Raw genomic sequence first — 26546 nt, 5'->3', positions numbered from 1 at the left:
CGTAATCGTGAACACTGCTCAGTTGTGTTGGGCATCAGATCTTAACAAGGTTCACCTCTTTGTGGGAAGCGGAGCATCCACAGTTTGTCAGACGGCTCAAAAATTTTCACACTAGGAAGGAAAAACGTTAAATCGGCCTTACTCTGTGGAGATGGAAAAATGCAATAATGTACAGCTTGATACTTGATCTTAACCTCATAATCTTCTTTGCGCTTCATTCAGCCAGCAGAACTGAAAAATGAAGCTGAGTGACAAAATTATTTTCTCTGTAGTTGGAGCTTGAGCCTAACTCATAAATATGTTACATCCTCCAGGCATTCTCTTCTAAAATACAAATCCTTACTTGGAGGATTTCTTTGTGCTTTGCTGGTGACACTACTGAGTCTTTCCTAAAACAGTCCATTTGATCATTAATTTAATCAAAAGATTGACATATTTCCTTGCTAATGGAATTCAATCTGCTACAGTATTAGTCTTTCATTTTCAATGATGCTTTTGAAATGCCAGCACCTTTGTGGTAACAAATTAACACTTATTAATGAGCGAAACCATCATAAAATGTAAGCATTGCTCTTCCTGTAAAACTCAGTGAGGAGGAAGAGTTTAAAACCTCTGAGTATGTATCAGTTTAAGCAAATAAAATTTCTGTAATATATAATTCAAAGGCATGCATTGCTACTGTGTCTCAGTGGTGCCAAAGATTATTGGGTATTGCTAGAACTTAGTTGATTTTATAAATAATAGCTAACAAAACATAAGTTGGAATAGTTGTGTATAAAACAAGTACACACCTTGGAAACCCTTTCACATCCTTTCTGTGCACACGTTTGTGTGCATCTGCCTTATCTTTCCTTCACTGTGTTCTCTTCCAGACAGAAATCTGTTGGTCTGTACTTTCTTTTGAGAAATCTGATGAGCGTAACAGAACAACAGTATTCGCATTTAACGATTTCACAAATTTATACAGTAGCATAACCATATTTTCATGTTGTTTCTTTTTTCTGCATATGAATTGCATTCAGGTCTTTCACTTGAGGAGCTACAACTTGTTCAGGATCTGGTAATGTACGTAGCTTAGAAGGTTTCTGCAATGTGTCTTACTCTTCATAAATCAGTACTGACTTTCACCCATCAGGAGGCTGTCCACTAACCAAGCTTTCTTGAGTTAAGCAAACATTTCTTCATTGCTGCCTATTCTAAACTATTCTATGATGTGTAAAATGTCGGTGCTATTCTTTTCCTTTTACAAATAAATTAAACATGCCTAACAGGAGGTATCGGGCATTTTTTGTTAACCTTTTGAACTACTGAAATTGGCTATATATTCCTGCTGTTGGTTTTCTGTCTGTTTAGCCAGCTTCTAATCCATAGAAAAATGTTTCTCCCACCCATTATTAGTATTATTAGTGGTCACAGGGGTTGAATGACCTCAGTGGAAGCATTTTGTTGGAGGTTTTTGAATATAGTTATTTTAGATGATGCTCCTATATGTGCATGGTAGCTTTATTTCTTTCTTCTTTTTTAAATTTTTCAAAATATTTAGTTAAAAAAGTGAAGGAGCTTCCATCTATAAAACATTACTGTTGTTACTTCTGATGTTAGAAAAAGCCAGAAATATATTTTATCATTCTTTTTTAAATTTACATGCTAATAGATGAGTCTGTCTTTTCTGTCATTCCAAAGTTTCTGTTGTTGCATTGTTAGTAACGGGGTCTTTTATTACCTTTGGTGCTCCCCTTTATCACACCTTTAGCGTGACATATGTAGTCCTCATTTTGTGGTTTCATACTTCAACCAAAAGGCCATTTTCCATCTGTTGTGAACAGCTTGCTTGGAAACATTGATGGCCTACAGGTACACAACAGAATGACAGATGTCACGACTCTGTTAGCTTTTTTTTTTTCTATTTTCTAGAAATCTGCTTCTTTCCGATTACCTGCAGCCCTTTGCAACACATCTTAGTGGGAGAAGACATCTCTGCACATGGCCCTTCTGACAAAGACATTGATTGGGATATGAAATTTCAGAAACACTCTTCTCTTTGCCATCTCTTGGCCAGGGAGGGTTTTTTTTTCAGTGTGTGTGAGAAATTACCTGTATGTACAGAAGTACTTTGTTTTAAAAGAAGCCTTACTAAAACAGTGAAAAATGGCAATAGATAGTTTGCATTGCAATGTATCTTTTTATGCATCATAAAATGCAATAAATAATTAGTCACTTACAGAAGAAATGAAAGAAGTCTCGCTTATCAGTGTGTGAACGTCTATCCATAAATACTGTTTTGCAGTAAGACAGAATATGAAGTTTAAAGCAAATTAGCTATTCCTGAATAAGTCATGTAAAACATTCGGATTCTAAACTAAATGTCTTTTTCTGATATAGCTTAATTTGTTTTCAAAATAGTTTAAGATAATGGTTTTGAATGTATTGTAGATTCATTCTGGACAAGAGTGTTCCAACATGAAGTTATTCAGGAATATTTCCATGTTTAGATATTCTTTACTCAGGCTTTAATTTATTAAGTCTGTTGGTCAACATCAGTTCTGTAAGTTATCAAAGCTTTTCCAAAGTTTACTGGCAGAGATAATCCTCTTTTTGAAATACAGTTTCTCGAAGACAGAAGCTTCAAGTAGGTGTCTTTTTTTTTTTTTTTGTCTTTTTTTAAGTTTTTGCTTCTCCCAAGAGCTGAACTGGACAAGGAGAGAATTTTATTTGGCCACTGTTGGCAAATGCATAATTGGCCATTGTAGCAAAAAGATCCCATCTGCTAAATGAGTTGTTTTTCACATCTTATTGTGTGATGAGAATAGTTACTTAGGAGTAATAGGAGGAAGGAATATGTAAGTTGTTTTGTAATGGCTTAAAATCTCACTAGGACAAATATTAGATTCTCTCACTGCTGTCTTTCTGCCTCAAATTAAGTTGGTTCTTTTGTGTCTGGTTAACACTTAGTTCCTTTCTGTTGAAGTACTTGGAAAGCTCCCCCTAACTTTAGTGAAAGTAGAATTAGGCCATAAGAGAGAGAAACATGTCAGAATTCCTCTGCTAAGTGATTTATTGTGATACAGAATTCAATGCAGTGACCTTTTACATTAATAATTTAGTTTCAGTTCTCTTGAAAGCTTAATTATGAATTTGGGAAGCACTTTCATAACGTTAAGAAAGAGAAAAGTCACCGTGTTTTTAAATATGGGTATTTCTACAAGAAAACAAAATTCTTTAGTATAGAATTACTGGAAATCCACAGGGACTATGAGACTATGAGATCAAAAGTGGGAGAGTTTTTTAACAGTGCAGAAACTGCTAAGCATGTCTGACCTTTGAGATAATAAGGGAATCTTTTCAGCAGCATGAATGGATGAGGGAAGGACTGTATGAAGGTAATGACACTTGTTCAGTTCCTATTTTGCTGAGATTAGAATCTGTCTATGAAATCCAAGACTGTGGTGTCATCATTACAGAAATCATCTTCTGAAAGGACACTAGTTTAACAGGTTTTGACATCCTTAGAAGTTCTGGTGCATTTTGGAAGTAGAAAGAAAATGAAAATATAAACACACCTGAGATAAACAGGAATATAATTATTTTTATTACATTTTTGAAAATTTATTTAACATCATAGCATCTAATTCAAATGTTGATTACCTAAATTAGATGTCACAGTACTTTAAACAAAGCCAGTTTACATAGGTGTTGTCTGGGTAAAGTAACTTCTGATGATCTCGCTGACGATTATGAAGTTTAAAATACACTTAGTGAACAAATATATTTTTTACCACCTTACATGCTCTCTTACAAAAGTAAGCTTATCTCAGATCTTTTGAAGAGTACACCGAGGCTGCAAAATATAGAAAAATAGCCAGACGATTTCTGAAGAGGGACAATATCTTCTCCCATGTAGAGGATTATACTTTGTAGACGTGTCTGCCAGGGTGCAGTGCAACCAACAGCACAGTAGAAGCATGAATAAATGTCCTTGGTTTGTGCAGCCTTGTTTTGATTTGTCCTTGCTGAGGACTGTTTGCTCTTGGTTCCTTAATGGATTGCAGTGATGGGTGGAATATGTAGTTATGTCTAGCAGTAGGGATCATGATCTGGAGAAACGAAATGGAGAAACACTATTTGTATATGGATTTCATGTTACTTGCAGGCTTAAATGATGAAGTGCAAAGAAACCCCAATAAAAATTAAAATGGGTAAAAGACATACAGTAACACAAACCCAATGACATCTGCAAAATTATTATGCAGGAAAAAAACAGATAGCTGTACTTAGCAGACCTCACAAGGGAATTGGTACACATTTCAAATAAATGAATATCTTGTGAAGAGAGCTGCGAATTTCTAGGCCATGATATAAAACTAAACTGAGTCTGATGTATTTGTCTTCTTCTTCAGTCTATCCATCTGGACAAATGAGCTACATACTAAAAAACCAAGCAAACAGCATTGGGCTGATATACACCCACCTTCATCCCCCTTTAAGTATTGAGGGAGCAAAAAAAGAAAGACTCTATGCAGTTTGGCACCGATTTAATCATGAGTCTAAGTTCAGCTGCCTTCAGTGAGACGTGTGTTAATTTAACATTATGGATCTTTTAAGTTGGTCACTGAATTGGACTGTTTCTGTAATATATATATATTAGGCAATTATCTCAGTTCTTGATAGCTAGCAAATCTTTGGGAGCATATAGAAGGAAGCACAGGTGGTCTGAGCCAGTAATTAGACTAAAATTTGCTTTAGTTGATGGTATACACATCGCAGAGTCTGCATAATCCACTTTGCAACAGATGACAAAGTTCTGATGAATATGTTCTCTCAGTGACACCTCAGGCAATATCAGTAAATCTGGTGGAATAGCCAGTAAAGCAAGCAATATGAACTTGCTGCATATGTAAACATCATGCAGTTCTGTTATTTGGAAAAAGCGAGAAGTAATGCAGATGATTTATTAAACCTGACCAAATAAAATAAATAAGATACTGTATCTTTGAAGCATCAAGGAAGTTTCTACAAAGATCTGTGGAGAGATTTTTTTTTTTTTTAAAGGAAAAAATGAAAACAACCTTCATATGAAAACTTAAGAAAACCAGAAAACCTCTCTTTGGGGTGGGAGGCTGCAAAGCAAAGCGCATGAGTTCATGGCAAACAAAGATTTGTTAGAGAGATACTGACTTTTGACTGAGACACTCATAAAGGGCCACCAGCTTGAATTTAAAAGCTCAACAAAACTTCAGAACGCCATCGGTGAATCGCTGATAACTCTGGAATGGGGTTGAGAGTGTCAGCTCACTCAAGAGACCACTAGCAACCATTATTTTCACTGGCTTGATGACAGACTCTAATCCTAACGGTCCCAGTCATATTCTTTTCTACCTCTCCTCGCCAAAAAAAAGATTTAAAAAATGTAAACTGTGAGAAAATGCAGCAATCAACAGGCAGATGGGATTTTTTGCATAACCCTCGCTGGACACCGCCTTCGTGAATAGGAACAGGCACTGTCTCGATTGCCATGTGCTGCATAGGTCTGCCTGAAATTACTTTTCTCTTCACAGACAAACAACCCACCTTGTAATACAGAGGACAAAAGAATGTGAAATATCTCAAGGATATAAAAGTAACTTTAAGAAATCTAAAATGTAATGAGAAATAAACTGCTGAAGGTGGTACATCTTCAGATGTAAAATGCCTAAGGGCAAATTAGATAAGGAGTCAATTTTTTTGTCTTTTGCTTTCACCAGGGAGAGGCATGCATCTTTCTCCACATTCAGAATATAATTTTTATCAAGGAAAATTGGCTTCAAGCCAAAGTGGCATCACAATCCAGTTTCCTCTAAAATGAGGTAACAGGATTTATGCTTTAAAGGTGTTCCCCCCCCCCCCCCCAAAATGGAGAGAGAGGGAGAGTTAAAAAAGTAGAAGAGATTTCCAGAGGGTTCTACTTTATATATCTGTCCTGTCTGCAATCCAGATTTGTTCTTGCTTGTAACTATAGAAATAGCAAGCAAGAAACAATGAAAGGTGAGACTCAAGTTACCAACATAAGATGATAAAATTCTGGATTTTTTGGCAACATAAAACTTTAGGATTAGGAGCATGTAAAATTTTCAAAGTTTCTTGTTGGGAAGGATTACCTGTTGGACTATGCCCTTTTCAAGATCTTCTGTGTCATCACTGTTGAGAGCTTAAACTTCTAACCCGAAACCTAGAGTTTACCAAGGAAGCAAGAATGGAAGGTTTGGATGAGACTTATGGTGCCTGTCAGCCTACTTGGCCAAAGCTCATGCCTGATTCTCTGGTCCAAAGAAAGCTTTTTGAAATTCACCTTGACTTGAATTGCTTTGTTTTATTCTGCTCACTAGTATTTTATGCCATGTTTCTCTTATATTGTATTAGCACACCGTGGCTCAGCTCATGTTAGCCACATGGAAGCTGTAGTTCATCATAATGTCAACACCTGAAAGGGGGTAGCTGAGTTGTGGATTTGCCTGGCTGAGTTCAGTATCTGACCAAAAAGTATCAATATGGAAACTCAGTTTAGAAAACAAAAAGCTTAAAGATTGCAATATGACAGTCTTAAGAATAGAAAAAAAGGGATACACATTAAATGAAACAAAACTCATTTTTAAATCCCCTCTTTTTGTATCTACCCAATATAGACCAAAGGCTATGCACTGTCAGTTTGTCTTATCATTTGGTTCCTAAATGTCTCTCCTAAAAACAGAAACAGAGAAACTGGTAAGATAAGGTACAGTAAGTATTAAAGCTCTATTTTGCCCTCTAGAAAAGACTTTTGAAATATAATTTATTCTTAATACTGCCTTACACATATTTTGAAAACAAAAAATGCATTTTTGAACAGTGCTGCCATGTGGATATGTAGCATACCTTGTGTGGTTTTTGAAGTGGGTGAAGCAGGTAGATATCACCTGCTTGGTCCTAGAACTTTATGGGAAATACTAGATTACATGTAGTTCAGTACTTTTCTGAGTCAGGAAAACTTACAGTCCAGAAATGTTGAAGATCAGATGAGACTGGTAAATAGCAGAGTGATAATTAAAAGCACAAGTGCGAATTTAATTAAAATTGACGTCTGGTGCAATTAAAAGACAGGCTTGACAAAATCAGCAGCGGTAGATCTGTCAGAATGTAATTACCAAGTGTATGAATATTTTTCATTATGTTTCTATTTTTAACATTGATCGCATTTTTAAGAGTGAGGATTCAGAGTCAATAATAACATTGCCCTAAGATTAGCTTGTTTAGATCATAAGCCTGTGATAGGAAGGCCTGAGGAAAAACTAATTCTCAAGACTTTCTGAGGAAAATTGTATTTTGTTCATAATGTTCACTGAAACTTCAACTTCTGTCACCTTGTTTAACGTATTTGGTTTACCGTTCAGTTGAATATAGAAACAATATGAAAACCAAGATATTGGTCTGTGATGATTCAAAGTGGGGAACATAAGAACAATCATTTTGATTTCAAGAGACTTTAAGTTTTTTCATAACATTGTGTTTATTTCGCTGCTAATGAAACATCTGATTTCTTTTCAGATGTATGTAGTCAGAATTCAAATAAACCTGTAAAAAATATTTTTTCTAGGAAGTTAAAAGACATTAAAGTAGCCAAATGTACAAACAGCAAAGGAAGAAAAATAAACTGAAGAGTGGAATCTGTGATCATTCATCAAGAATCCAAAGTAAAACATGAGAATGAAGAGGAAATGAAGGACTAAAAATAAAAAGATGGCTAGAATGGTAAATGACAGAATAACAGGATTTATTAAGTACTGTAGATTTTTACAGATTTGTTCATAAAATCTTTTTATTGTGAATCTCCAAAAATTTGGATTCGTATTGTAATAACTAAGTGAAATGATTCTATAAAAATGAGGGAATCATAAACATAGATCAAGAAGTGAATTTCAAAAACAATTAGGATTTATAGCATATGTTTTCAAAAGAGCTCAACACCCTTTTGAAAGCCAGATTTCCCAAAGAACTTTTTATGCTGGGTGGTAAGATGTTTTGAAATTCTGTCCGCAGATCTGTATGCATAGCACTTGAAAATCAGACTCATCTCTTTGGAGAGTTGGACCAAACGATCAAAATTCAGTATCAAGATATGTCACACATAGCTTGAATTTGTTTTGTTTTTCTACTGCAATTAATATGCTTTTACAGAAGACAATAGAGCCAGAAATCAGCAGTTTTCATGCTAATTTAAAATTGAGTAGAGAAAAGGGGAAAGCAGTCAATTAGGACATTAAAGAACTGTTCATGAAAGGAGCACGTGAAGGGACATTGTGGAGTTTTTGAACATAGACTTTACAAACATGTAGTTAAACTTTGAGCACAGCTATAACTCTAGTAATCAATATCTGTTCCTAGAAGCTCTACATTAAAATGTAATTTCGCTGGCAGTCCTGACCCCTCAACAAAGAAGTTGAACTGCTTCATCAGCTCTTGCCTCTCTTTGTATGTGATAGTTACTCAAGCAGTGAGGAAGGACTTGGCTTGGCTCTTCTAGTTAGAAGAGGTTACTTAGAAAGGACAGTGTTGTAATTAAAAATATTTCCTACTCTGCCGTATCGTTAATTTGTTCATTCCCGGCATTTTACAGTGAAGTCTAGGAATGCTTGCTGTAGAGGCTAGCGCGGAAACATGTATTCCTCTGCATTAGCTTCTATACTGAGAATGGTGTGTCCCGTTTGAAGAGTTCACTGCAGGAGTAAAAGGAATCAGAAAAAGACACAAACTTTATACAAAACAGTTATAAGATCTCTGAGCTTAGATTGCACATTCACTGCATTTAGGGCATTTCTAATACACTATTGAATTAAGTTCAGAGAAACACTGGAGATTTTTTTTTCCCTGTCTTTTTAGTATTTCTTTGATTACTGATTATTTTAGGGAAATTTTTGCCAATGCCATGGTGGATCTTTTCAGATACCTGAACGTATTGAGTGACTGTACACCTATGTTTAGAGAAGTAAATCAAGCCCTAGATTTCTTCTTAAGACTCACCCCCTGTGCTCTTGTGACAGAGGTTATCTTCAAAATTAAATGTAATAGAAATCCACTTCTTTTTCCATTTATTTCGATGTATAAATATTTGAAATGCTTGATTTCTGTTATTTGGATAAAAGTCTACTCAACTGTGACATTTTGGAAAAGAAATCATTGGCGTTTACCCTTTCATGTGGAATTCAGTGTTAAATATACATTTAAGTAGCAGTCCAGGAACCACAAATGTATTTAATAAACTTGTTACCGTTAGAGTCCTGTAAGAAAGTTCAATTAATGTTAATGAAAATATGCCTCTAATAACTTTGTTACAACATTTCTAGTCACTGGAAAATTCTAAGAACATTCCACTCCATTTCAAATTCCAAAACGAAGCTTAATTCTGTATAAGGAGTAGAATTCACTGAGTCCTAATTGTTCTTGAAAACATTAAATTTCTGTTCCTCTATTTTAAAACAGCAGTATGACTACTGTAAGTGTATTTTACTGAAATGAAAGGTACAAACCCCAGATCTCAATAAATATAATTTGAATTGTGACCTTTAATGGCAGCTGGCAGAGTTCAGACTTTTAATCTGGCATTGGCAATTGAAAGATGTTTTCCAAATTCTTGGTCTCAGTTGCACTAAAACCCTTCCTACCTGATGACCAGTTTTATTTGCATGATAAATTAGATATGATAATTTTGCTCTTTTAGCATATTCCTGCCTATATTCCATTTGTCATAATAGTTAAGGCTAGGAGCAGTCTATAGTATTGCAAAGGAAGGAATTTTGTATTTTTCCCTTATTATTTAAAATGCTTACAGTTCTGGGAAAGTCAATGCAAGGATGGAAAAATGTACTGACTGAGAGAATTCCTCACTCCCTCCTTTCTATTTTTCTTCTGATACCCTGACAAGACTTTGGGATATAAGTTCTATCTTGAACCTCAAATATTCCTTGTTTCTTTTCTTCCTTTGACAAAAATACAAAGTGCGGCTTTATGTTCCATTTCTTCTCAGTGTATACTTCCTGGGTGACTCATCCTTCTGTTCTTCTCTGGTATCACAAGTCAGGACTTGGTCTGCTCTTCTTCCTCCAGAGCATGTCATTAAATAAGCCGCTTAAAATGGTTAAAATGGTAATGGACTGAACTCCTTCCAACATCAAATGTCAGCTCAGCTTTCCTTATCTGTCTGCTAACCCTTCTAGCCAAGTAGGGCTATGGGCTTGGGTTGATTAGATGCCTTTTTGAGGGCTGACTTCAATGAGTGGTGAAATATACCTCTTTGAAATATCTTAAATGGAGCACTCTATAGGTCATAGAATTTCAAGGATCTCAAGGCACTGATGGAAAATCATGGCCTTCCCTTTTCATCAGCAAAATGAGATTATAATTGTAGGGCTGGTTTCTCATTCACCTTGTTCAGCCGCTTTTCCCTAAATTGAATGGATTGTCATTGAGATTTAGTGGTAGGTATGGCTGTACATTGATGACTGTGAAAGCAGTTGGTTCGAGGCCACAGAAAATCCGTTTCTTAATTCTTTCTTTTTGTTGAGCCTTCTCTCCATTTTAAGGGCGTGTTACTGATTCATCGTAAGTGGTAAGTGTCCCAGACCACGTCTACAAGGATCACATTTACCAGTCTGCGTACCGCAAGGGTACCTGCAGATGCAGTGCAGTGATCTCATGGGAGTGCTACACTGAAAAAAAAAAAAAATCCCACCCTCTGCTTCCAAAATGAAAACAGAAAGAATTTCTCCTGGAAAGTGGCAGCTGTGTTCTGACATTCATGTAATGGGAGCAACTGAAAGCTTTATGGTGTGTAACTGTGACACTGCATTCCAACATAAGCTTCTCCCTGCCCTTCTTCCAACCAATAAACTATTCTTCCTCTCTTTTCACTCTCACCCTTCCTAATCTTTTTCTGTTTATATGCTTTAATCATAATAGCAACAAATCCATCCCTGCCGGTATTATCACACCGTTGCAAATTTTGGCCGTCTCCTTTGGCACTTCCCTTGTAGATGGAATGATATTGCCCACTTTGATGGGGCTTAATTCTCTATGTAAAATACTGCTCTGTCAATGAATATTTTCTCTATTAAACTATTTTCTGTCCAACAATAAGATACAGATTTTTGGGAGAACAGTTTTCTCATTATTACCTTAACCCATAAAAAGGCTTTTTCCTTTTTTTTTTTTTAAACATTTTGGGCAGGTCTTCAGTTACCCAAATATTTGTAGTACAGAGTAATTTGCATTTCAGCCCTGTGAGACTTGTAAATGTAATGAACAGTCTGTGTGTTTAATATTTTTAATATTTTTAATAATTCGCAAATAGTTCAGTACGTAGAGCGGACCTGTTGAGAAATAGTTTGCAGTGTCTGTAGAGAACACTTCTGACTTCTAGTCTTTTGTATGTTTAGCAAAATTCTGGGCTTCATCTGGAAAAATTCTACTCTTACTGGAAAATACTTCAAGTAATGTGAAACAACAGATAATTTTTTCCTGTGCTGTGACCCACTGGTAAGGTGAGGTGTGGGTGATGGTCCCTCTCCTGTTGCCATTAAACAGGTTTCAACATTGGAAGTCATGTATTATGGAAGATACTGACAGCCTTTTGAAAGGTGTGATTGAAAGTGTATTGATTTCAACGGGAATTGTCAAAGGTCTCAATTTACTTCTCAGTCTGAGAGGTTATTCTGTAACTACCATGATAAGTGTTTTATGGCAGCCATGGTCTTCATCTGTCTCTCCAAGAATAGATAAGAGAATCTTGGTCTCTAGAGCTGGGAATATTGTGTCTTTGGTGAGTTCTACATTGACTGTAGACTGTCATATTTAATAACTGAAAAATAAGTCCTTTAATCAGAATTTATTCATGGGGCAGAATTAAGGCCCATTACATTGATGGAAATATTGCCACTAGTTTCAACAAGAGCAAGATCACGCACCCAGCCGTACAGTAGGTGGAATCCCAGAGGACCAGAAGCATTTAATAGGACATTGGGTGTGCTGCAGTCGCATTAGGGCTCTACCTCTTTGTTTACTCTGCTTGTGACCACTGTTGGCAAAGGTAATTTCTTACTCTTAGCAGCTAAAGTTAGATACTACCAAGATTTCCATGGCTCTCACTTTCTTGCTGCTGAAAGATATATTCTGAGTTATTTTCATCCCCTTTTAGTTCCTCTGTAATTAAACTCTGCAGAGCAAGTTTTAGTATACTCCTAATAATATTACACAAAGTTAATACTGTAGAAGCCTGATTGTGATTCACATTTTGAAAGGACTCTTCATATGGCTGGTCCAATGAGTTTGGATGCAGGATTCTAACATATAAGGCTCAGAATCAAATTTATGCTAAGTCAGTGGAAAGTGGCCTTAAAGTAGACATAAATTTAGTCACATCTCACCTTGGTGCAAATGACACTCAGGCCTACATACCTAAGGATGTAATCATTGTACCCAGCTCTGTATTCATCGTTACACTAAAGACTACAATTTGAAATACAAATACATTAAAAAAAATGCTGGTCCTTGAATTTTGTTTCCATCCAAGTGGAACAGCCAGGAAGCACTGGAGGCTTGGGGCATTAAAGATGTACTTCAAATAAAATTGGATAATGTATGTTAAATAAAGAGGGTGCCAGGACATGGAAAAACCTTGTGATCACTGTAGAGCATTTTAAACAGATGAGAATATTGTCTGCTATTTATATCATCAGGTAGAATCTGAAAGAAAATAGTAAAAAAATAAACCCAAGTTTTCATTCATTTGAAAAATGTGTGGTTTATATATATTTGAACATAGTGGGTCAAATTCAGATGTTGAAGGAGGTGTAATTTATATGATAATATTGGATATATTGAATGTAAGAAACTCGAAGTCAGTGTGAGTGATAGATGGGCAGACTGGGAGAAAGTATAATTTTTAAAATGGTGTGGAACAGGTACATTAATTTTTATTTTCAAGGCATCCTACTAATTGCCTTTTCTGCTAAATTCTTCTCTTCATTTTACCACATAAAGTAGAAGCAAAGCTGTGCTAGATACACTGCTGAGTTAAGGAGACTGTTTGCTGCTGACACAAATTGTTCATAGTTCTGTTGGTTTACACGAGGGAATCCTGACATTTTCCATCATCTGGGAAGTTGAGTTTTTCTGTTTTCCTGTTATTGAATAACATCAGCTAAAACTTAACATCTACTTACATCTTAAACTATTCCTATCTTCTTTTTCCAGGATAGTCTGTAAAAGTACAGCACAGGTTAGCTGCCTACGAGGTGCTTCAGTATATTAATTTTGCTTCTGCATTTCATCGGTAAGGGATAGCATGGCTATTTGTAGCTAGCGTATGCGCTGCAGCTAAAAGAATGCCTTTGGCTAACTTGTCCCACAAATGGTGACGTACCTCAGGCAAAGAATATAGCAGGGGCAGAGTATGAAAGCAGGACATCCTCTTTAAGTTTTTTTTAATAACATTTATCTGATTAAGTCATGAAAAGTAAGGAAAAGATTTGGCATTGTGAAGGAGCCTGTAGAGTGGGGAAAGATAAAAATTCAGTTTGTTGTGATCCATTGTGTTACATTTGACTGCTTCAAAAGGAAGGTACAAGAAAACTGATGGTTAGGAAATTATGAAGCCGCATACACGAAAAGCAAATTTCCTCTTTAATTTCATTAACTGTTGCTTGTCTCAAGTATATTTAAGTGCCATTTACAAATAGTGACTTCGTCCAGTATCACTGAGGACAGCATTGTCCATACAACTGTCCAATCTTCCCTTTTAAAAAAAAAAAAAAATCTTAATATGACACTATATTTTGCAACAGTTAGTTAATACCACAGTAGAATACTGTGAAGTTGTTAAGATTATGCACAACTTCACAAGATGAATATCAGTGTGTCCTCTGTCTTTCATTACCCTGTATCTTGAAGGAACTTAATGCTGTTGAAATGTTTGGAAACAATGCATTTCTGAGGTTTTCAGGAATATTCGTATCTATCTTGTTTCTTAGAGAAACTTTCTGTGGAATGTATGTATACTGTTTCCTGAAGAACCAATATAGCTGGTACTTTATGTGCATGTCCAAATAGAAATAGCTAAAAACACTGGATATATGATGGTTTGAATGTACGTTACCCTGAATCCAGCCTGTTGTAGTCTCCAAAGTTCTCTTTCGTAATTCAAAGTGATGGAGACATAGAATCATAAAATTGTGTAGGTTGGAAAAGACCTTTAAGATCATCAAATCCAACTGTTAACCTAGCACTGCCAAGTCCACCACTAAACCATGTCCCCATCTTTTAAATGCCTCCAGGGATGGGGACTCAACCACTTCCCTGGGCAGCCTGTTCCAGTGACTGACTGCCCTTTCAGTGAAGAAGTTTGTCCTAATACCCAACCTAAACCTCCCCTGGTGCAGCTTGAGGCCGTTTACTCTCATCCTATCACTCGTTACTAGGGAGAAGAGACCGACCCCAACCTCACTACAACCTCCTTTCAGGTAGTTGTAGAGAGCAATAAGGTCTCCCCTCAGCCTCCTCTTCTCCAGACTAAACAGTCCCAGCTCCCTCAGCCGCTCCTCCTAAGACTTGTGCTCCAGACCCTTCACCAACTTCATTGCCCTTCTCTGGACACCCTTCAGCACCTCAATGTCCTTCTTGGAGTGAGGGGCCGAAAACTGAACACAGTACTTGAGGTGCGGCCTCACCAGTGCCGAGTACAGGGGGACGAGAACTTCCCTAGGCCTGCTGGCCACACTATTCCTGATACAAGCCAGAATGCCATTGGCCTTCTTGGCCACCTGGGCACATTGCCGGCTCATATTCAGCCGGCTGTCAACCAACACCCCCAGGTCCTTTTCTGCCAGGCAGCTCTGCAGCCACTCCTCCCCCATCCTGTAGCGTTGCATGGGGTTGTTGTGACCCAAGTGCAGGACCCGGCAGTCAGCCTTGTTGAACCTCGTACAACTGGCCTCGGCCCATTGATCCAGCCTGTCCAGGTCCCTCTGTAGGACCTTCCTACCCTTCAGCAGGTCAACACTCCCGCCCAACTTGGTGTCATCTGCAAACTTACTGAGGGTGCACTCGATCCCCTCATCCAGATAAAGATATTAAACAGGACCGGCCCCAACACTGAGCCCTGGGGAACACCACTTGTGACCAGTCACCAACTGGATTTAACTCCATTCACCACAACTCTTTGGGCCTGGCCATCCAGCCATTTTTCTGTCCAGCAAAGAGTATGCCCAACCAATCCATGAGCAGTCAGTTTCTCCAAGAGAACGCTATTGGAAACGGTGTCAAAGGCCTTACTAAAGTCCGGATAGACAACATCCACAGCTTTTCCCTCATCGACTAAGCAGGTCACCTTGTCATAGAAGGAGATCAGGTTAGCCAAGCAGGACCTGCCTTTCATAAACCCATGCTGACTGGGCCTGATCCCCCGGTTGTCCTGTACATGCTGCGTGATGGCACTCAGGATGATCTGCTCCATAACCTTCCCTGGCTCCAAGGTCAGGCTGACCGGCCTGTAGTTCCCTGGATCCTCCTTCTGGCCCTTCTTGTAGATGAGCGTCACATTTGCTAACATCCAGTCATCTGGGACCTCCCCAGTTAGCCAGGACTGCTGATAGATGATGGAGAGTGGCTTGGTGAGCACCTCTGCCAGCTCCCTCAGTACCCTTGGGTGGATCCCATCCGGCCCCATAGACTTGTGTGTGTCTAAGTCGTGTAGCAGGTTGCTAACCATTTCCCCTTGGATTATGGGGGCTTAGTTCTGCTCCCCATCCCTGTCTTCCAGCTATCAGTTGACCATATCTAAGTTGACCAGCTCCCTTAAGGTCAGCAATAGTCATGAAGTTTTATAGAGGTGAGAAGGGGTCTGCATGGGTTGTACCTGCAGTCACAGAGAAACGAGAGTGGTCTCCCTCTCACACACTTTGATAATTCTCATTTTGCCTGTTTTGTTCAAATCCAGAATAGGGATTGGATTGGATTGGATTGGATTGGATTGGATTGGATTGGATTGGATTGAGTTGGATTGAATAGCCCAATCTATTAGTCTATGCTACAAGTAATATTAACTATAAAAACATGAAGTATGAACAAAGGAGAATACATCAGATGCCATGAGGCAGAGATATCCCTGACATCAGACAAAGATGAACGGAAAACAGTGTTCGAACAGGAAACAGCCCTTGTCAGACAGCCAACCTGAGCTTAGGATGTGATGCAACACAATATTAAGGCAATATTGTTTTGTTAAAAGTATGTTATGAATTTCTAGTTGCTTTACTTTGCAGATCTCTAGAGGAGACATTGATTGGAGCTTGGCTACCACTTCTCCCTTGCCTCAGCTCTTGCTGACTGCTCTAGGTTGACCTTTGAGTGACAATCTGGCCAAGGAACAAGAGCGAGAAGGTTGAGAAGACAACCATGTCAGCAGAGCACTTTAAGGAGGCAGCCTCATCTGTTGTACACATATTGTAGGAATTAAAAGTCTGGGTGTGCAGGAGGGGGACTTAAAAATGTTATCTTCATATTCTCTGTACTGTCTGTTTCTTATACAGCTCATGAGTCGTATTTGCACAGATAAGGTTTAAGAAAAGCCTGCTTTTCTCACTTCATGTGTGGAGTAACAAAGTATACAGTAAAGGGCTAAGGGTCTCCATCAGTGCTCTTGTGAAGATGAATGACATATGTCACCATGGAGAGAACTCACATTTTACTTTGGCATAATATGCTTTATAGGACAGAAAAGCATAAGTACTATTGTACATGGTAATTTCTAGCCATCTGTGTTCAAGAAAGGAATTCAGACTGAAATAAGTAGAGGGAAAGCCTAGGAAGATAATAAGGAACCTAAATTACGGGAGCAGCTCAGGATGTCTTGGCTCATTTAAGCTCATTAAACAGAGAATTTGTATATAAGTGCCTTCTGTAAACATTACAAGGAGTAAATACAGAGGAAAAATATCATTGTTATGCAATTATCTATTATGTTATATTAGAATGCAATACTTATATAGGATCGGATGGATATAAATAAATTCAGAAATTAAAAACTGGTTTCTGGACATGAAAATATTAAATCTGAAGTAATCATCTAAGTATGTAACAGCAAGAAAACTATGCTGTTTTTAGTGAATGTGAGTAGTTAATGGAAAGGACTGTAAAAAAGGTGAGAGAGTACATTTGTTGTGGTTGTGGTAGTTTTTGCACCATATATAATTATATAAGTTCATATATTTAAGATATATATTGTAAATGCCATTCTCATATATGTATGTATGAAATTTAATTATTAGTATAAAGTATGCCTTATATTTCAGTACCTAAACTCCTGTTTGTGGACTTTACCATAGTTGTCCAAGAAATCTTTTTTGCTCTGACGTGAGGTATAGCTTCTGTGGCCTTGATTGCCTTCCTTGGAAGCAGTAAAGATTGACCACTGGTAGACAGTATATACAGTGTTCCCCATTATACTGAAAACCTTGTAGATGGCAACTGGTGTGTCTTGTTTACATGCTCACAATAAAATTAATCGAAGATTTGAAATCACAAAGGCATTCTCCATTGGCACTGATCTCTGTGTTTTGTTTTGGTAGCATTTTCTGTTGGCTGAAAAAAAAAATCCTTTCCTTTTTTTTTTTTTTTTTTTTAATATTTTAATTTAATGAGTTCCATATCAGAAAATGCCAGTGGTAGTGCTGTGAGTCTGCCATTTTCTCATCCTGTGCTGGATCATTGGTTTTGGGGGTTTGGATCTTTTTCCAAAGCATCATAAAATATGTCATTGGGTGCTGGAGGATTTCTTATGGCTTGATGGGAAGGAAATGCAGAACGGTTGTGGACTGGGTTTAATGATCAGTCTTGTGCTGGAGTGTTAAAAAGTTAATTTTATTAATAGAATTCTTTGAATTCAAGAGAAATATTTTTTCTGTAGTGTTCTCAACTTCATGTTTCATTCTGATTTTTGGAGGAGGGGTAAAAACTTTGCAAATAACATTTGATTGGTTTTCTCCTGCTGAAAGAATATGTTTCTTTCCTGGGCATAACCACTCTGCAAAGATTCTGTCAGCTTGCTGTATAACTGAAACATGCTTTTTTTTTTTTTTTTTAATGTGGTAACCATTTACACAAAAGGAGGGACAGAAAGAAAAAAAAAAAAAAAACACATTTTAAGTCAATGCATTTACTTTTCATTCTTCCTGGATTATTAGTTTAGTCAGTGTATGTAATATGCTGTAGTCCCAGGACAATGTAGTTACATGAGAGAAGTGCATGCATAAATAACATTATCAGGCCTTACGTTAACTTTCTTACAGCTTTCTGATGCAAAGTTCTGGTTTTGGAAATCGAGAGTGTCTGTCACATCCATGTAAGGTGGCATTTCTCTCTCTTCCACCGTGCCTATTGGTAACAGTTCTACAGTTGGGACCTGATAGCTTGGTGCAGCGTAAAAGTTGATGTCAAGACAGGCTTCTGATACCTGCTTTAACATTTGAATTTTTTCATTTCTTTCCATCACATCTACTTACGTGACTTGTCCCACCAAAAATATTATTTTGCATCCTTTGCGTTCATAGCCCTTAAAATTTAGTGGAGTTATGGTTCTCCACCCCATTGCCTCTTTGCTCCCACTTTGCCAACCTATTCATATTTCTCTCTATATATATAACTTCCTTTAGAAATTTTATCATCCAAGCCCTTCATTAATTTTATGCTGTATTTGTGGCTGGCTTTTGGTTGTAATCTTCCCTTTTAAGATGCACAGCACAGAATGCAATCTGCGTTGTATCCCAGGGAGATTCCTCTGGCGTTTGTGATGTGTTTCCCCACTATATGTAACATTAACTTGCAGAGCTTCCCTCTCGCTTGCTTTCTGCACCATATCGTATTGCAAACTTGCGTATCATTTGCTGTTCACCATCTCCCATGTGTCCTTTCAGCTTTATTACTTGCCAGGTTTTTTCCCACTCATTCATGCTTTAGATTATTTTTCCTGGGCATATTTAAAGATAGTAGTAGCTTTTGAGTTGGTTCTGTGAGCTGAATAATTAAAGTACCAAATTGAACTTAACAGAACCTCACTATTATACTCCTTTCCATTTTTGGATTGGTTTCTTGTTTGGGTTTGGTTTTTTTTTCTGTACTTCTGCTTGGAAAAATTGCCTTAAGCACCATGAAGCAGATACCCAGGTTGGATCTCAGAAAGCTGGTTTGGCGTGTACTGAAGCGCTACATTCATTGGAAACTGCAGTCTAGCTACGGAGGAGAGGTAGTGACAGTCATTATGAAATACCTCTAGCTTCTCTTCTTCTACTGCCTATCTGTAATTTGAAGACCAGATCTGCAAACATTGACCAAATACATAATATGTTTCTGATTTGTAAGCAGACCAACGTCAAGGTCCTTTGGTGTAAATGCAGACTTTGCTTGACTAAAAAGTAATAGAAAAGCAGTAGACAACTTTTTTCCGTATATTGGTGAAAGTTGTGATAGAGCTAATTGAACAATTCAGTCCTTAGCCAGATCCTCAGTATGCCTATGAAAACTCTACCAGAAGGTCCTGTGATCAGGAGTCTTGATCCAATCTGTTCTCAAGCTATGAAAACTGAAACACCCCTTATTAAAGTTGAGGTGACAGACATTGCCATGATGCTGTCAGTGGCACTCAAAAAGTTTGCTTTTCCTAGGGAGCAAGAATTCCTTCAGCCCATCAAAGAAAATGTAAGTGTATTATTTAGAGTTTTAACAGCACATTCACAGAGTTACATACAGTAACTGTGCTTTTGTTTGGAAAACAGATTAAGCTTTGCAGGGAGCAGATTATGCTCCTCATGTACAAAGAATTTCCTTAGAAAATTTTTTTAAAAGTCCCTTTCTGTCATTTAATCTTGCAGATTATATTTAACACAATGAGAAGTTTGGAATGAAAGGATAGAAAAAATTAAATGAATCTGATGCCAAAGTGAAAATTTGGGCACTGATAAGTAGGAAATGTAGAAGATTCAAGTTGAAAGCATGAAATCAAGTGCACGTGCCCCTGCCTCGCAGGAGTATGTTGGGAGGGGGCTTTAGAAGATGGTAACAGAAGACTCTCTTGAACTAAGCAGCCACTAACAAACTAAGCCACCATGACTTTCATGATAAAAAAAATACAAACTTTTCTACAAAATGTTGGTTATTTTCATTTTTTTTTTATCACCTTGTTTTACAGAAACAGTTTGGTTACCCAGAAAAGTAAGCTTTGGCTAGAGCAGAGGATTGCAAATTACCGTACGGTTGTTTTAAGTCTTCCTACTTTCACAATGTATATTTTCATGTGGAGTCATCTAACTTCCTGATTTTCAGGTTATTTGTCCATAAAAAGCATGCTAAGACTTCTCTGTGGGAATTCTTATAAAGCACTTGGAAATTTTCAGTGGTAAGATTCTCTATTAACTGTGTTCAAGATACTTGTTCTGTTGCCTACTTAATATGCCCAAACATTCGTTTAGGATCACAAAAGACCCATAAAATAAAATAGAAGAAAGCACACACAGTACGTTCTTACTTCACACCAGGAGTGAAATAATTTTTTGTCACCTGTGTTCATTCTTTAGTTCTTTTGCTGTCATGAAATCGTGTGGGCTTGTTGATATTGAGCTGTGACAGACAGCTTGCTAATACAGCAATTATAAATAATTAATGTTATTTATAAATAATATTGTAATTATTATATATTATATTACGTTATGTTATTATTTATAAATAATAATATTATTATAAATAAATTGTATTTATATTATATTCTATTCTATATAATTCGTGACTGAGCAAAGTGAACAGGCAAGTCCAGAAAAGTCCCACTCTGGTGAGAGGAAAGCCCAAGCCAACGCTGTCTAGTTTGTCCTGTGCGTTTTCTTGGAAATCTGCTCAGCACAGCTGTGGTAATAAAGCAGGGAATACTTCCCTGACCCTCCTTGTTTTGCCTGCAGGTTTCTGCATACTGACTAAAAGAAATTGTGATTAATGTGGCACTCCGTGTCAAGGGTAGACTGTAGATTACCGTTAAGTGCATCATTATGTTATCTTTGAAAAATTTACTGGGTTTCACCTGATAATAGCTTTTCCTCTGCCAACACAACAGAGGAATAATAAACTAATATATGGGATGAACTAAAATGTATCAAAAGAAGTGTTACTTTTGACAGAGAAACAGCTTTTGCTTTTCTTGGGGTTTTGGAGGAATTTTAGATAAAACTTCCTTGCGCATTTTCTTTCCAGCCCTGTGGTAAATCGTGCACGTCGTGATGCTGTTGCTGCGGAGCAGGGGTGTGTGGCTGCAGGGCCTGCGGGCGAGCTGCAGAAGTGTACCTGGATGCTTCTTCACTGAGCGTCGGTCGGTGCGATGGGTCGGTTATAAAATGTCATCGATTGCTTCCTGCTTCTGCCCGCTGATTTGATCTCTGGAGTGCCTCACGGGCTCCGTGTAACCCGAGCAGAATCTGAATCGCGTGTTCTTTTTGTTGGTGGTTATTATATTAACCATTTCTGCACCCCTGGTGATTAAGAACAGATTATGCAGCAGGAGCAAAAACCTTCCCTGCTCAAAAGTCAATGTGAGCCCCCAGCGACTGCTGCTTCTGCCATTAAAGCAGAGTGAACTGGTGGGTTATTTCTGAGGAATTTTCACTTTCTGATGGTGTAGGAGGGTTATTTTCTTCGGTGGGTCAGAGTCTTGTTGTTTTACAACTTCACTAGAGAGATGTGACCATGCCTGTGAGGTGTTGTGGGCAGGAATGGTCTGTCCCTTGAGAGCCAAGGTACGGGACTGACAAAGCCTGGCTGTAATTAATCAATTAACCTACTTGGGATCTCTTCTGAAACAAATCTTTAAAATGGCTCCTGCTCCTTTCTGCCAGTCAGTGTCTGCCTTTTCACATCCTGCCTGCTTTTCTCTCCTGTTTTGTTTCTCTGAGCAAAACGTCACTCTATTAAAAGCAAGCAGCACAGTGTCGCAGCTCGCTCCGGGCCCTCAGCCACAGTGTCTGTGTCATCCCAGGAGGGTATGCCTGAGGTGCCTGAACCTGTAACCAGCACTTCTTGTACATAATCAAAACTGCCTGATTTCAAAAGTATTGAATGCCATCCTCTCGTTGGCATCACAGGAGTTAACAGCTCTGAATATCAAGTCACTTTTTTGCATACTGGTTGTAAGCAGCATCCAGTTTTTAAGTGCGGTGTTATATCCTCAGCACTGTCATTTACCAGTCCCTGTAACACGTAGTATTACTTGCTCAAACTTCCAATCGTAGCTGATGAATGTCTTTCAACTCTTTCAGTAGAAGGCATTAATGAAAAATATTAGTGTGGGGTTTTTTCGGCTTGATCTGATTTGCATATTTTTAGTGTTTTTATAAAGAAACCATTTAAACATTTTACAAAAATCCTTTGCTGGTGTGGTTGATACTATTAAATTGTGCAGTGATAAACAACAATTCATTGTAAATTTACTTGTTTGTCTTTTTGTACTTTGTTTTCATTTTAATCAAAACAAAAAAACTTCCAACTGTTTCTGCACATCCAAAAACATGTTGACATAACCATTATCCAGTGAAGACTTGAAGGTACTCAGTTGTCACCTTGTCATCTTGTTTTAGATAGCTTAAAAGCTGGATAGAAAGCCCAGATGTACAGGACATGTATGTTCTTGATGTAGGTAGTTTAGAGGAAGACGTTGTATTCTTTAACATTTATATGAAGCAGTGATCACATGAAGTGGATCATACTCATTTAAGGATCCTGCCTGAACAAAGCTCCTTGGTCAATGCTCTGCTTTCAGGGAATGGGCATTTAATATTCTTTGCCTTGAGGGCTCACTTTTCCTATGAAATAGTAGTTTCTCTTCCTTCTCTCTTATAGTATTTACTGTGCAGGTCATACATACCAGAAGTGGATGGACTGATAGCTCTAGACACCAAGGTATGCAAACAGTGACAAAAGTGAAACTCCAAAAGTCCCCACACCTTCCTGCTACGGTGTGTGTTGAAGGAATAAAGGGCAGAACATATTGGGCTTCTAGGCCAGTTTCTTCTCTGGCCACATGCTCAGGCCATGCCCTGTTCATTTTTTCAGTGATATATATACCACTTGACTAGGGACTAGGAGCTGCCTTGGCACCCACATTGAATTATGTGAAGATCTTGCAGATAACACTAGCTTTTTGTTGTTAACAAGACCTAAAACTTGCAAGACGCTGCATCGTATTACAGTCCCTTGAACCACTCAGGTCTTGAGCCCTATGTAATTTAAAGAGTTAAAAGTCAATGATGAAAATAGAAGCAGCTGCCTGGTGACTAACCCAAAGAGCAACTATGCCTTACACGTTGAACTTTAATATATGCGTCATCCTAAGTGTTGAAATCTTGCAATGTAATAGCATGTTAAATAAATAACTGTTAAATAAGTTAAATGACAGTTTTACAAATACTGTTTATTGTCACGACAATCAACAGTGACAATTCCAGTATAACGTAAGAATACACTGTACTGTTTTTATCAGGTTGGCCAAAGCACAGCAAGGGTAGGTGGTAGGACCCGTAGCTCTCAGAGACTCATGGGCATAGGGCATGTTTGCCTTCAGTAGATTCACTGGCCAACTTTCAGAAATCCCCAGATCTGCTCAAGTCGCTGTGACTAGTGTCTCTCGTTGCTCAGCTCTCTGCCTTGCCATGTGCTTAACTGATAAAAAGCACTGACTTTAAATTGGGGGTAATTTAAACCAGGTGAATCCATATTTCTCTCTCTAGTTATGTGTAATATTTTTTGTATTTTGACTGATTGTTATCACAAGAAACTTCTATCATTAAGTATGAGAAGGGTTTCCATAAATAAAGGGGTCGTTAACCTTTACACATTACTTAATGGTATACACTGTAGCATTCGTATGTGTGACAACACCTGGTGCTTATGATAGGCAATGTCCTCCATTTTCAGAATGACTGGTATTATAATAATTCTGAAAGTTGTAACTTGAATATAATTCTGTGCCATCTGCTTGATTTCTGCTAGTGTAAATTGCATATAGATAAGGTCCTGGCATTTGAAAAGAAAAAAAATTATTAACTGACGTTCAGCATTTGAATCTCATTAATTTCCTTCATTTTATCTGTATATTTCTACGTCACTTACTTCAAGACACAGATATGACATACTTTTTTATGAACAAGTGTGTCATTATAATAAAATATGTTAAATCTGTTGTATCTGCAGTTGTATTGCAAAGACGTTGAACTACATATTTAAGCAATTCTGCAGTCAAATGCACATTTCAAAATCCTGTCCCAGGAAACTAGCAGTAAACTAAGAAATAGTTGATAAGTGTTTGAAAAATAAAAATTTTACATTTTCCTGTTATTGTCTGCAAAAGATTAAAAAAAGAAAGAAATTAAATAAGATTATCCTCCATCTTACCACCATCTTTTACATTTTTGTGCCATTAAAAAATGCAGGAATGTACGGGACATTGTAAGAGCTTTCTTGGTTTGTCCTCTTCCCTCCAAGGTTTAGCAACTTCCCCCGGTGGTTAGTACAGCACTCCAAGCAACTAATCCTGTATCTATAAACTGTAATGTCAAAGGATTAATGTGTGCCTGGGAACGCAGGTCAAATCTGCTTTAGATCACAACAGTTTGAGTTCAGCTCCTAGCTGAAATATCACGAAACTACCATATAATTTAGCACAAGTCTTGCATTCCTGTACTTCAGCTGCTGGTTGCCTTTAATAAAAAGAGGCCCAGGACTGATTTCCCTGAGAATGTATTTTTCTTTGTCTAAAACCAAAGTAGTATCAGCTGGAAAGTAGAAGGATGTCTTAAAATAGTTCTGTATTCGATATAAATAGCACTTTCAAAGTCTGCTTTTAAAATACTATAAAAAGTACAGTATGGCAAGTTACTGATATTTCCTGAATTTCTTCTCTGCTATGTTACAATGCCCAGATCTTATAAGCATCTCTCGGTGGCATGCCCTGCCTTCCACTGGATCGCTGCTGAGACCCGGGGCGCTGCGCACAGGTGCAGTCGCATACATTAGCTGAGTCTCATCTGAGAGTAAAGACAACTATTTTTAAATATTTTTTACAAAAATATTAGTCTAATTTGTGCAATATGTAGAATGATATGTGCAGTAAGCAGACGTACATAACTACGTCTGCTTTATGTATGTTGAGCCACCAGCAAAGCACAGCAATTTATACCTAATTATGTGCAAATGTAATACCCAGAATCTCTCTTATTTTGCCTTCTTGATACTTCTGTTAGGTACTGTAGTTGCGCGTCTTTGAGAGTTTTTCCTGTATGAATTCTTGTATATGATTCTACTTCCAGGAAAAAGTGGCAGGTATCCTTTTAGAATATTTGTTTGATCTTAACATTGAAATATAATTGAGAGTAGGTATATTAATTCACTTTTGGTTAATGTGGGTGGGGTTTTTAATTCATTCTATTTTAAGGCTACAGGGTATTCTATTATCGTAACATAAAAAAATTACCAGCTTTAGAATATGTCTGTTTTATTATAGCATATAAAAAGCAGTATCGTGCACCACTGTGCACATCTTAGTGAAGGGGCTGTGTGCTTAGACTCTTGTTCTGACCAAGTTTACCTATACTGAACTGCAAATTGAAAACCCCATGTGCTGTCAAACTGGAAAGTTACCGTCACGGCGGCTGACATTTTTTAATTTGTTTGGTTGGTTTACTTTGAGAAAATAGTTTACCAGATGAAATAAAAAGCAGTGTACTTTTGCTGACATAAAAAATCTGCCTGGACCGAAATGACAGTTCCTGCCTGCTGCCCTCTGGTGGGGTCCCCATCCTCCTGGAGCAAGGGGCTGTGCTCGCGCTCCTGGGCACTTGTTTCAAAACCGATAGAACTGAGCATTTCATAACCGCATTCTTGTTTGCTTTGTCTTTCAAAAAATTTAGCCTGGGCACACCGCAAAGCCTGCCTATGTGTCTGAGGTGCAACGGCCTGGAAACCCAACTTCATTTCAAGTGCAGACTCATTTAAAAATTAAGTCTCCTAGGCTGGGATGCGGCGCTGTAGGACTTTGCTGACAGTCGTTTTCTCATGGCCTGACAGGTTCTTCGCTCTGTGCTGCTGTTTCCAACGATAGAGCGTATGGCTCAGTCCCCTCAAGGAAAGCTCATGACCCCTTTGCTGTGCAAACTTCGTTACGTTCTGTACATGCCCGTCTACCTGCTGTCCTTTCTACCAGAGGGAGTCAAAGCCTCCCTGGTGCGGTTTGCTCTGCGAGGAATGAAGACCTGTGACGAATCTTCCATAACAACCTCTGTAAATCTTTTCAGCGTGGACTGCATTGGTGAGCACATTTTTTGTTTGTTTGTTTGTTTGTTACACCAACTTTTGTATCGTTCTCATTTAGTAAATTTTGATGTACTTTTGTGGGCAAAATCTTAATACTAAAGCATGAATAAGTTTTGAAGGACAGGTCTAATCTTTTCTCAAATTAAGAC

At 37.8% G+C, this 26546-nt stretch overlaps 1 protein-coding gene across 2 annotated transcripts in view; it reads left to right on the top strand.

Annotated features, from left to right (window-relative positions):
• LDAH (lipid droplet associated hydrolase) overlaps positions 1-26546 on the top strand; it is a 123436-nt gene that overhangs the window by 56348 nt on the left and 40542 nt on the right. For both annotated transcript variants that reach the window (XM_087776156.1, XM_087776157.1), the window contains one exon: positions 26152-26392. In XM_087776156.1, the coding sequence (XP_087632282.1) occupies positions 26152-26392 (241 nt within the window). The remainder of the gene's footprint in view (positions 1-26151; positions 26393-26546) is intronic.

Source organism: Nipponia nippon, unplaced genomic scaffold (genome assembly GCF_047370975.1).
Source record: "Nipponia nippon isolate SJK-2023a ecotype South Korea unplaced genomic scaffold, ASM4737097v1 scaffold_4, whole genome shotgun sequence".
In the NCBI taxonomy this organism is placed as follows: Eukaryota; Metazoa; Chordata; class Aves; order Pelecaniformes; family Threskiornithidae; genus Nipponia; species Nipponia nippon.
The sequence above is the reverse complement of the archived record's forward strand: the minus strand, read 5'-3'. Positions and strand labels throughout refer to the sequence as shown.